Here is a 12862-nt window from a genome sequence, read left to right as displayed (position 1 = left end):
GAAATGGAGTGCTTCAGTGAGGCCCATTAGATAAGCTGGTAGAATTTGGGCCTCTTTTAATGGGCCGGATGGGAAGTGATGGACGAATTTGGGCCGGGCCAAGATGGATATATTGGGGCCAAGGAAAAAGTACACCCAAGGTCCTTCAACTTGTCATTGAGTTCGAAATCGTCTCCGACCCACAAAACCAGATATATAACATCCCTCAACTTACAAAACCGTTCACTTTAGGTCCTTCGGTGGTTTTTGACCCGATTTTGTCCTACATGGCGGTTGAGTCAGCGTGGGACTCACGTGGGCCCCACATGTCAGTAAGCCATGTCATCACCTCTCTCTCTTTCCTCTCCCTTCCTCTCTCTCTCTCTCACTTTTCTCCTCTCGGAAGGCCGGCCAGCGGGTGGGGACTGGGGAGGTCGCCGGGGTGAGGCGGGAGAGGAGGTCCCACAATCGCTGACCGGCCACGCGGCGGCGGCGACAAGGGATAAGGGGAGGGCGGCGGCAGCGGTGCCTACCGGTACGAATCCCATCGCCGCGCCGCCATGTCCTCCAGCGGGCCGCACTTCTTACGCGTCAGCACCGTCGCGCACACCGGCCTAACCACCACCAGGTCCCCACCGGGCTCGGACGCGGAGAGCGGCGCCCACGCTCGTGGAGCTGGGCCCGGCGTCTCCTTGCCGGAGGAGGCGAAGTGAACCACGGGCACCCGCCCACGGCGAAGAGGAGCTTGCTCTGCCGCGCGTGCCCCATGCCCAGCGCCTCGAACGTCGTGGGCGCGCGCCCGCCGCCGCCGCCGTCGACCGCGACGAGCGCCTTGACGCGGGCAATGGACTCGGGCGTGAACCAGAACGACCTGTGCAGGAGCGGCTCGGCGCCGTCCTGCGTCGGCGAGCCGCCGTTATCGCCGCCGTCGATCTGCGCGAACTCGTGGTGCGGGAAAGCGACCTGCGGAGAGCGGCACACCCCTCGCACGAGTTGACGAACTGTATGGCGCCGACGCCGTCGAACATGCAGTGGTTGATGGCGAGACCCAGCACGAACCCGCCGCACTTGAACTTAGTCAAGTGATCCATCGCCATTAACAAGAACTCGTAGATGATTATGAGCAAGAAACACAATGATTAAATGGATAATTGCATGCATGAGAGTTCATGTACGTGCCTGAGCTGCGAGAAGGGGCATCTCGACGTTCTTGGCGCCGGGGACGCTGTACACGAGCTCGCCGAGGACAGAGGGGTCGGGGCGTCGGTGAGTGTCAGGCGCGCAGTGGAGCGGAGCGGCAGTGGGCACGTATGCGCAGCGGGTGAGCGCTGCAGCGAGCGACCGGTCGGCGGAGCGAAGCGCCGACGGCGTCGGCGTCCTCGCTAGCCTCGACATCCCGGCTCGTCGCCGCCGGCTTCCTCGACCGCGTCCTCGTCTTCCTCCGCAACGGTGACGTCACGCTGCAGCACTGCGCCCTGAAGGCGGCGCACCGGCTGTGCCACGTCTCGGAGGACATCAAGAAGGCCATGGGCGACGCCGGGTTCATGCCGGAGCTTGTGAACATCCTCCACGCCGTGGAAAGAGGCAGCCGCCGCGCACCTCCCACTTTCCCTCGGCCTCCGCCGTTTTTCTCCCCAGCCTGCTCGACACCGCGGCACTCGGTCCTTCTCGGTCAGGGCCTACTGCGTGGCCGTCGCCTCGCCCTGGTCCACCGTCGGCGCCGCACCAAGTCGAGAGAGGAAGGGAGAGGAAGGGGAAGAGATAGAGGGCTGACATGTGGGTCCCACGTGGGTCCCACGCTGACTCAGCGCCACGTAGGATAAAACCGGGTTGAAAACCACTAAAGGATCTGTTGTGATCAGTTTTGTATAGTTAAGGGATCTTGCATATCTGGTTTTACGGTTCGAGGATGTTTTTGTATCTCGTTGATAAGTTGAGGTTGCTGACAAGTTAAGGGACCTTCGGTGCACTTTTTCTTGGGGCAACGACGACGTGGACAGCTGAATTAAACTGAGCGCCAAGCGCACCTGACAGTTGACAGTCACTTATTTCATCACCCTGCTGCCATGCCCATATAATTAGGGGTTGACAGTGATCGAGAAACATTAGATCCCGGTGATTACGAAAAAATAGGTTGAGGTCAAAGGATGATTGAGTAACATTTGAATCAGATGGTTAGGGAAGAGGAGTGCACGAACGTGTTAAGGTGGTGGGAGGAGCAGATAGAAGAAGGGTGACTCTGCTTTTATACTAGTAGACATAGTGTCAAAGGGATTAGAATTATACAGTTTAATTTTTCTATATCTCTATTTTAGTGATGGGTTTAGTTGTTCTCTATCCTGTTTTTCAGTTGATTTTTGCATCAAAACACTAGTTTTGGGTGTTGCGGTTCTGTTAGAGGATGTTTTTTACGTAGGGAATTATGATGGTAGAGGTGGAGGGAAACTGCGACCGCTTTTAAAGTGGTAGAAGATACTCCCTCCATCAACAAAAGTTACGTATATTACTTTTGACACAAAGACTAAGGAAAAATTAAATCAAGGAGTAAATGTAAGCATGTAACCAATGAGTATTTAGATGACTCCTTGGATTCTAATAAAACATTTAATTTATCTTTTCATTTAAGTTTTGAATGCATAAAGACTACAAATAGGAACAACTTATTTGGAAAAACTTAAATGTGAAATAGGTGTAACTTTTATGGATGGAGGGAATACGATTGTAGATAACATTGTTTTTTTTTAACCATAGTAGGATTGTATATCCACTTTACACACATCTATCATCTATGATGTAGAGATTGAGAAAAAAAGATTGGCTAATTGTCTATTCGTTAAAGAGCTACCATCTAGGAAAAGATCTGAACTTCCTCCATCCAAAAAAAAATATTAAATCCTGACTAAATATATTTAGATTCATAGTTAGGATTTTAAATTTTTTTTTAACTGAGGAAATAGTCTAGTAATGCGCTCGTAGCACGGTAGCATCAGTGGCCAGTAATGATATGAATAGTATTATCAACGGCCGGCGATGATATGAATATAGGCGATCTGTAGTAGACATTTGTATTACTCCGCCTATGGCGTCCATTTCTACATGTCTATACGCATCAAATTAAAGACGTTGACAGCTGATTCTCTTTGATAACTCCAGTTGTAGGGCAAGGCATCAAGAACCTTTCTTTCCTTTTAATTTGTTTCCTGATTTTTGTACGGTACTCCACATAAATTTTTGCTTACCCTGCGTTTGATTAGCAGGTAGTGCTGTTTCTATCTTAATTCTGACCTCGTCGTCAGCTTTGAGAATACCGTTGATCGAGGCGTTGAGTAGCTGGCGTCTAGCCCAACCCTTCTAGACGCCAAATGGCCTTAGTGAATGATTTGACCACAAGGAGCCTACTACTGTTTGACCTGTGCCCTCAGCTGGACAAACACTTCATTAACAATAGTTGGTAGAGAAAGACCTTTTTAGTTACTCACTTAAACTATCTCGCTAGACTACTTAACACACCCCCTTTAATTTTTATCTCATACCCCAAACCAGTTCTCACCAGGACTACTCCGTCCTACCAAGAGTTTAATTTATAACTTCGCGACTTTTTGAATTTAGCTTCCAAACATGGAAAAAATCAATATTTAGGGCAGACACTTTTAAATTATGGATAATCCCTGCTGGACATCACGTCCATTGAAAATATTATTGATCTACGTTTGAAACGGTGTGAAAGGTCAAAATTACCGTTGTCCTTACCTATCAACTCTTCCATCTGTTTTCTCTCTTTCTCCCAATCTTCACCATAGCTTCCACTGTCATGAGGCAGTCAGTGCATCGGCCTCGCTCTCGATCTCCCTCGCCACTGCCATGGTGGCACTCATCGGCACCAATTTCTCTCAGCTCATGCCGCTCGTCCTAGCCCCACGGCAATGCAGAAGCTCATGCTTGTTGTCCCCATCCCTGGCATCCCCCTCCCCCACCATGCTAGTCGAGTCCTCAAGCAAGGAGCTACGCCCGTCACTGTCGCCCTTATTCCACTCCCACACGTAAACGACCACCAAGGTATCTGTCTCTGCCCGCCGGGACACTTCCGGATCTAGTTCACCTCTGTGGAGCAGAAGGAGTGAATGTGTTGTTTACCTCTGCGGTTTGCAAAAGAGATTGGGAGAAAGAGAGAAGGGAGAGTATTCATTCAAATATTGTATTCATTGCAAATCTTTATAAGATCACACATGATTATATTTTTTAATTGAAACAAACTTATCTGAAACATTGAGTTATACTTATATTGAAACATCACGTAATGCTTTCTGCAACATATGAAGAACAACGTGCAACATTTACTAATGAGCTAGTGAAACGTTATAATATACTTACTGAGACATTCAAGTTACACAATGTGCAACATTAAAAACAGACACATTGCAAATGAAAAACTTAAACGATGCAACATAGTTAAAATCCAGTTGAAACATTTGCTAATTACACGTGAAACATCAAATTTTAATGGTTGAAACATATATTTTTTTCTCTAAATTATAATCATGTGAGATCTTATTTTAAAGATTTAATTAAAAAATTTCAATGGTATAATCGAATTGCAGATCCATTAAATAGTTTAGTAGAAAATTTATTTTAGATGCTACTGATATAGTTTTAAACCTATAAGAGAGAGAAAAGTGAGTACACATTGTACTGCATACAATATGAGAGAGAGAGAGCGCGCGCTATTGTATATAGTATAGAGAAAAAGAGAGCAGACCATCTAGAACACTCGATTCTTCTTATGGTATGTTTAGTTCTTTGGGTGTAAAGTTTTTAAAGTATACGGACACACACTTAAAGTATTAAACGTAGACTAATAACAAAACAAATTATAGATTCCATATGTAAATTGCGAGATGAATTTATTAAGCCTAATTAATCCGTCATTAGCAAATGTTTACTATAGCATCATATTGTCAAATCATGGCGTAATTAGGCTCAAAAGATTCGTCTCACAATTTACTTGCAAACTGTGCAATTGTTTTTTCCCACATTTAATGCCCCATGCATGTATCAAAATATTTGATGTGACGTTTTTGGCCAAAATTTTTTGGGATGCAAACAAGGCCTTAGTTTTAATTAGGGTTAACACATGAGAGAATGGACGAGGGAGTGCTCGATTTTTTTCATTGCAGGTTGGGCGCCCGAGGAGAATCATTTTTGAAATCTATCCCATAATAATTATTACTTTAAAATAGTACTTGTCAAATAAATCAAATCCTATTCAAATTTCTCCCCATTCTACCCTAACTACCCTTTTTCTTGCAACTATGGCCTTGTTTAGTTTGCGAAAAGAAAAATTTTTAGGTGTCACATCAAACGTTTGATCAGATGTCGGAAGGGGTTTTCGGACACGAATGAAAAAACTAATTTCATAACTCGTCTGGAAACCGCGAGACGAATTTATTAAGCCTAATTAATCCGTCATTAGCACATGTGGGTTATTGTAGCACTTATGGCTAATCATGGACTAATTAGGCTTAAAAGTTTTGTCTCGCGATTTTCATACAAACTATGCAATTAGTTTTTCATTTTATCTATATTTAATATTCAATGTATGTGTTCAAAGATTCGATATGATGTTTTTGGGGAAAAAAATTCTGGGAACTAAACAAGACCTATACATCATTTAAAAGGAACAATACAATTTTTTTCTCTTAATTGGTACTTAAAAGATACATAATTAATGACAGTATTTCTAGACAGAGGGAATATACGTACTTCCTCCGTTTCACAACGTAAGACTTTCTAGCATTACCCATATTCATTTAAAAGTCTTACAATATGAATCGGAGGAAGTACATCACATCTTGGCAGTCAATTAAGTTTCGTGCAGACCCTTTCGTAGAACTTTTTACATGCGCAATTAGTGGTTGTGCATATATAACCTACTGTACATATTTTTCTCGTAGAACTATGTTGCGGATTACATGCGCAATTAGGGGTTATGTATATAACCTACTGTACATATTTTTCAAGTAGAACTATGTTATGGAGTCCTATATTCTACTCCATCCGATTCATTTGATAAATCGTTCTGACTTATTTTTTAAATCAAACTTTTAAAAGTTCAATCAAATTATGAAAAATATAGCAACACTTGCAACATCAAATTAGTTTAACTACATCTAACATTAAACATATTTTGAAAATTTCTTTTTTTTATTAAAAAATATCGCTTATATTTTTATAAAACTTGATCAAATCTAAAGAAATTTATAACTTAAAAAAATCAAAACAACTTGTAGCACGCACTACCTCTGTTTCAGGTTATAAGACTTTTTAGCATTGCACATGAACGTAGGAAGTATATGTTTTCTTTTTCGAAAAACAAATGCACCCTGGACGCGGCAACAAATATAGCTGTCAGGCATACATGCTCCAAGCCTCCAACCCCTTCACTGTTGCGCGCATGCAGAGACGTAACACTCGGCGTCTCTCTCTCGGCCGCCCGCGCCGGCCAGCCGGCGCCGGCCGCCGATAATTATAATATTCATAATTTCATATCATTTCAACGTATATGTTTGGCGCCACCTCGCCCCCCTCGCCCCCCCCTTCTCTTTCGTTGATGTCTCACTCCTCGTCGCGCTCCTCCTCCCTCTTCCACCTCCACCTCTTCTTCCCCCACCACCGCCGCCGACGCCGGCGCCACCGCTCCGGCGCCGGCGCCATCGACGACGACATGGGCTGCGCGCAGGGCAAGCCCTCGCAGGGCTCCCCGGCACGCAGCGACGGCCGTGGCATCGACCACCTCATGCGCAAGAACCGCTACGTCCCGGTCGCCTCCTCCCGCCTCTCCGATCCCCTCCCCGCCGCCGCGCCGGCCGCCGCCAGGCTGCTGCTGCGGCCGCAGGGGCAGCAGCAGGACGCCGCCCGCGGCAGCGGCCGTCGCGCCGCCACCGCCGCCGTCGAAAGGGAGCTGCAGACCGATCAGCGGGACGGCGGCAACGATCGTCAGACTGATCATCATCAAGCCATGGATGAAAGCTCCGCGGCGGCGGTGGCGGAGGCGGAGGCGACGGCGGCGGCGGCGGCCGTGGATGAGGAGGAAACTCCGGCACCGGCTCCGCAGCCGGCGCCGCGGCGGGAGGATGAGCTGGTGGACGGGTGGCCGACGTGGCTGCTGGACAACGTGCCCCGCGAGGCGCTGCAGGGGATCGTCCCCAAGAGCGCCGACGCCTACGACAAGATCGCCAAGGCACGCACCTGCACCGCCATGCCTCCATGGCCGGCGTCTCTAGCTACCTTAATTACAGCTAAAACTGAAAGTCTAATGGCGGCGGCCGCCATGGATGGATGCTGGTGCAGGTGGGGCAGGGGACGTACAGCAACGTGTACAAGGCGCGGGAGAGGGGGACGGGGAGGGTGGTGGCGCTGAAGAAGGTGCGGTTCGACACGTCGGAGTCGGAGAGCGTGCGGTTCATGGCGAGGGAGATGATGATCCTGCGGAGGCTGGACCACCCGAACGTCATCCGCCTCGACGGCATCGCCACCTCCAGGATGCACCGCAGCATCTACCTCGTCTTCGACTTCATGTACTCCGACCTCACCCGCATCATCTGCCGTCCCGACCACCGCCTCACCGAGCCCCAGGTACGCCGTACGCACGCCGCCATGGGCAATGGCCATGCAGCACGGCCTCACACAGCCGGCACACCGGCCATCTTCCTCCTCACATCAATATTACTTGATGATATCTTGTCCTTGGATACGCAGCCTGCTGCTTCCATTTGTTGCCACATGCGTGGCCTTTTTCCTCTTTTGTTCCTTCTGGTTTTTGGTGGTTTTCAGACGGGGCCAGCCCGGAATATTTTATTATCCAATGGGCTAAGTCAAAACTTAGCTGGGCTGGCAATTTTGTTCTGGCTAGCTAGTTCGCCGTTGTTGTTATGTTGGATAGCTAGGCTAGCAAATGTTCATTCGGTTTCAACTTTGGGCTGAATTTGATTCGAGTACTTCAACTATCAAACCAAAGTACCAAACTGTGTATAGAGATTTCCTTTAAGTTTTAGATCGATTTACCTTCCTAAACGGTTTTTGATGATGGTTTCGTCCTAGGTAACACCTACTTGAAATTTTAACCTGGCCTTTTATGTGATGTGAAGCTTACATAATATTTCAAGTCGAAAAAAGAAACAAAATGCATATACAAGTCTAAGTCTTTTAGGGAAAAAAATAAAAAATATATGGTCCACATGCCATCCCCGGCCCTCTCTCATTTCTCCCTCCTCTCACTCCTTGTTCTCCATCTCTTTTTATGCCGGAGTTGTTTGACCGTCTCATGTTCCACGCCAATACCGTCGGCGTACGCATACACCACCCCTTCGGCCCTTCCTCCCTAGCCCCTTGCTCTTGGACCTCCTCTTCTTGAACCAACTAAGACAGCTGATTTTTTTAGATGATCATATATTTCTAATTTTCTAAGATAAAAAAGGGCTTCTTCAGAATCTAGATAGTGCTTTAACACTTTAGATAATAATCATATATTTCTAACGGCCTACATGAATCATTTAATTTCTTGTTGTTGGATTAGACATTTAAATTGTCAATAAAATTTATGACCTTTTTACCCATATATTTTTGTTTTCTAATCATAGTGTGCAAATCGATATCTTGCATCAACTTGTGGGGTGTTGTCACCTAGTTATAAAACCACAAATTGAAAATTAGAATTCAAAACAGAACATCAAATTGGATAGCAATGTTAAAAAGAACAATCATCAACATGACACCTTGGAAATTCGAACTGAACTACTAGATTGGAAGAGGAGTGGCCCACAAATTGTAGAACATGACTCTGAGATGACGCCAGCAACTCGAAAGGGGATCGCCATGAAACTAGCTGCCTAACCTGCACATGTGGATGCTGAGATGGTGCCAATGTCTTGAAGACGATGCCTGCTTGTGGCATGGATCGAGGTTGGAAAGATGTTGGCAACGTGGATCGAGGGTGGAGTAGAGAGTGGTGCCGATGAGGTCAAAAGAAAGCTGAGCACGAAGGCTATTAATGGTAGGGTGGAGAAGGGAGCGGTGCCCGACCATGAGGTCGAGAGCAAGCCGAGAGCAGTGGCAGTAGGGCGAAGTGGAAGCTGGTTCGCAAGGCCACGTGGAACCAGGAGGGTAATGAGAAGAGCGCCAAGTTAAATCGAATTATTGTGTGGGCTCTTTAGGTGTTTTGTTTTTTTGGGTATAATGGGCCCAATTGGACGGATTTTAATCCGGAAACTTGCCATCCAAACACTCTTTTACAGCCCACCATGCAAAAAGTTAAGGGCCAGAAGTGTACACTAGTTTTGGGTTTAAAACTAGGCTTCACTCTTAGTTTTGAATTTTAAAACTGGCTTTATTTATTTAGTAAACTTCATGCTTCGTCATCTATTATAGTCTAAGTTGCACAAAACCACAGTGATTTTAACATAGCACATAACCCGAGCATTATGCTCTTAAAGTTTCACAAAACCACGCCATTAACCAAATTGACATACTCCTGTATCAAAATTTTAAAACATTTCTATGATGAATAAATAAACAATAAATTTGAAATGTGATTATAGAACTCAAAAGTATGATAGAGCAAAGTTAAAATGATAAACAATGTGATTTTGTGAAATTTTATGACCATAATAATTGGGGTTATATATCACGTGCCACAATCCCTATAGTTTGGTGAAATTTAGTCTATATTTTTTAAGAACAAAGCGGGTATATTTGTGCAGATAAAATGCTACATGCAGCAGCTGCTGTCGGGGCTGCAGCACTGCCACGAGCGCGGCATCCTCCATCGCGACATCAAGGGCTCCAACCTCCTCATCGACCGCCATGGCGTCCTCAAGATCGGCGACTTCGGCCTCGCCAACTACTACGGCCGCCGCCGCCCGCTCACCAGCCGCGTCGTCACCCTCTGGTACCGCGCCCCGGAGCTCCTCCTCGGCGCCACCGACTACGGCGTCGGCATCGACCTCTGGAGCGCCGGCTGCCTCCTCGCCGAGATGTTCTCCGGCAGGCCGCTCATGCCGGGAAGAACCGAGATCGAGCAGCTCTCCCGGATCTTCACCCTCTGCGGCTCCCCGCCCGACGACTACTGGCGGAAGATGAGGCTGCCGCCGACCTTCCGCCCGCCGAGGACGTACAAGCCCTCCATGGTCGACAAGATCGCCTTCCTCCCGCCGCCCGCGCTCGCCCTGCTCGCCACGCTCCTCGCCCTCGACCCCGCCGCCCGCGGCACCGCCGCCCAGGCCCTGCAGAGCAGCGTACGCACGCACGCACGCACGCCGCCGCCGCTGCCGCCCGTGTCAGCGTACTGCAGTGCCATCCATTGATTGACATTGACTGCTGCTGCTTCTTCTGCTGCAGTTCTTCAGCACGCCGCCATTGCCGTGCCATCTGTCGGAGCTTCCGGTTGTGTACAAGGAGGAGGATGAGGTTGCTGCTTCCCATGATGGAAGGAAGTGAGAAATATATGACTGAATTTTCACCTCCATCTCTCTGAACTTGCGTTCTTGTTTACTGTTCGATCGGTTTCGTTTGCAGATTTCCTGGCTCATGATTTTTTTTCTGTCCATATGTATGCAGGCCCAAACTGAGAGAGCGGTCACATAAGCGAAGAGACAACAAGCCGAAAGCTGAGGAGCAGCATAAAGATAAGGAACAAAATCTCAACAGTAGTCCTAGTAACAAAGAGGTAAACAATCATAAAAACCCGGGAAAGTTGGTACTTAGGTGTATTCATATAGTTTATAGTTTAAATAGTTATATAAAACATTAATATAAGACACATTATAAACATGTAAGTCTAAATTTGATCTAACATGAAGAAACAAAAATAGCAAATATTTTATATGCTAAAGTGGTACTATTCACTGTCTGATTTTTTTTTCACTAGTTGTGATCAAATATAGTCTTGCATGTTAGCATATAGACTTTGTATCATCCGAATTAATGTTACTAATTTTTTTAAAAAAATATATAATTTTGAGACGTACACAAATGACAGGTGTCGTAGCATTTAAGTGTAGAAAATCTATGTCCATAAAACCTATCTTTTCTATCATTTCTTACCTGAGCTAAGCTTTAGGTCACTGCATGCTCAATTAGTTCGGGAACAGATGAGCACAGTCTGACAAAGGCCCGGTTTAGCTCTCCAAATTTATTTCCTAAAAACATCACATCGAATCTTTGGACACATACATGAAGTATTAAATATATATTAAAAAAATAATTGCACAGTTAGGGGGGAAATCGTGAGACAAATTTTTTGAACCTAATTAGCCCATGATTAGCTATAAGTGCTACAGTAACATACATGTGCTAACTACAGATTAATTAGGCTCAAAAGATTTGTCTCGCGGTTTCCAGGCGAGTTATGAAATTAGTTTTTTATTCGTGTCCGAAAACACTTTCCGACATCCGGTCAAACATCCGATGTGACACCCAAAAAGTTTCTTTTCGCGAACTAAACAGGCCCAAAAGCTATTCCAAAGACGAAACTTAATTGCTCTGAGTCTGACAAAAGCTATTCCAAAGACGAAACTTAATCGTTTTGATATCTGTTATTAGCTCTCCAATTGTCTCTAAACATATTTCACACATACTGGCTAATGTAGGAGAAGATTATGGAGGATACAAAAAAATCAGCCCAAGATTCAAAACGATTTTCAGATGGACAGGTTCAGGAGGTGTTCCCCAAGGGGTCACCTGCACCTCAAGATCAGCAGGTGCCAAGAACAAATACTTACAGCCCAGACAATGATCATCACAAGAATCACAAGGTTCATTTGGTACCGGGTAATGATCAGGATCAACAAACAGACAGCAACCATGGCAGCCTAGAGATCAGGTCGGCATCCATGCTGGAATACAACGCGCCGCGAACCCAAGGAGGCATGTCCAAGCAGACTTTTGTGGATCATGTGTAGGTTGTGTGAACTGATGGAAATGAGAAGGAATTGTTCAGGTTCTATCTGTTGTTGCTACTGTAACTCTAACCAAAATACTCTTGCTCCAAGTTACAACCGAGCATCCACCGAATTTGGGGAGGTTAAGCTCAATAATTGCCATTCGGGAAAGAACATTGTTTAGTTCTATTCGGTTTTCTGATTGCTCCTACTGTAACCAATTCTAAGAAGAGGACTCCAGTCTCGCTCGTCTCAGGTGGGATAGGAGGCCATAAGCCGGAACCCCCGAGAAACCACAGCCAACCACCTCACCATCGCCAGCCACGATGCTCTCTGCCACCACTGGCAGTGTCCCCCTCCACTCCCCACCTCCTTCCACTCTCCACCTCTATCCCCTTCTATTCTCTCTCTAGCTCCTCTCCACTTCAGATCTGGAGGCTGTTGACCGAGCGTCCGGCGAACAACTTGGATGGCGTCGCAAGGGCCTTCTCCCTCCATCGACCAGGCGTTTGTGTCGACTACGCCTAGGCTAGTGCATCGGACCGGCTGCCTAGGGGCCGGTGCGTCATGCTGACCATCCAGGTGAGGGGAGTGGCAGGTGGCGCCCAGATCCACCGCCTGCGAGGCTGGATCCGGCTGATCTGTCGAGGCTTGCCATAGGGCAGGTGAGGGGAGTGGCAGGTGGCGCCCAGATCCACCGCCTGCGAGGCTAGATCCGGCTGATCTGCCGAGGCTTGCCATAGGGCTTCATCTACGGCGAGGGGTGGTAGCTGTCACGGTGGCAAGACGCAAGGTTTTTGATCTGCCGCCTCATCTTGCCCTATCGTTCAGTGGGGTTGTGTTTCCTGTGTGTGTGTGCACTACTGGAGAATTGATCTTTGCTGGTTCATGCGAAAACCATATTAGTCCCGGTTTGAATAGGAATCGGGACTAAGGATCATTTTTAGTTC

At 46.8% G+C, this 12862-nt stretch overlaps 1 protein-coding gene across 1 annotated transcript; it reads left to right on the top strand.

Moving 5' to 3' along the window:
• Positions 1-6586: 6586 nt before the first annotated feature.
• LOC107278170 (probable serine/threonine-protein kinase At1g54610) lies at positions 6587-11933 on the top strand. The gene is made up of 6 exons (XM_015769529.3): positions 6587-7216; positions 7327-7611; positions 9735-10268; positions 10372-10466; positions 10591-10699; positions 11622-11933. Exons 1-6 carry the CDS (start codon positions 6587-6589, stop codon positions 11931-11933), a joined length of 1965 nt encoding a protein of 654 aa, XP_015625015.2.
• Positions 11934-12862: the final 929 nt, after the last annotated feature.

Source organism: Oryza sativa, chromosome 2 (genome assembly GCF_034140825.1).
Source record: "Oryza sativa Japonica Group chromosome 2, ASM3414082v1".
Taxonomy (NCBI): Eukaryota; Viridiplantae; Streptophyta; class Magnoliopsida; order Poales; family Poaceae; genus Oryza; species Oryza sativa.
The sequence above is the reverse complement of the archived record's forward strand: the minus strand, read 5'-3'. Positions and strand labels throughout refer to the sequence as shown.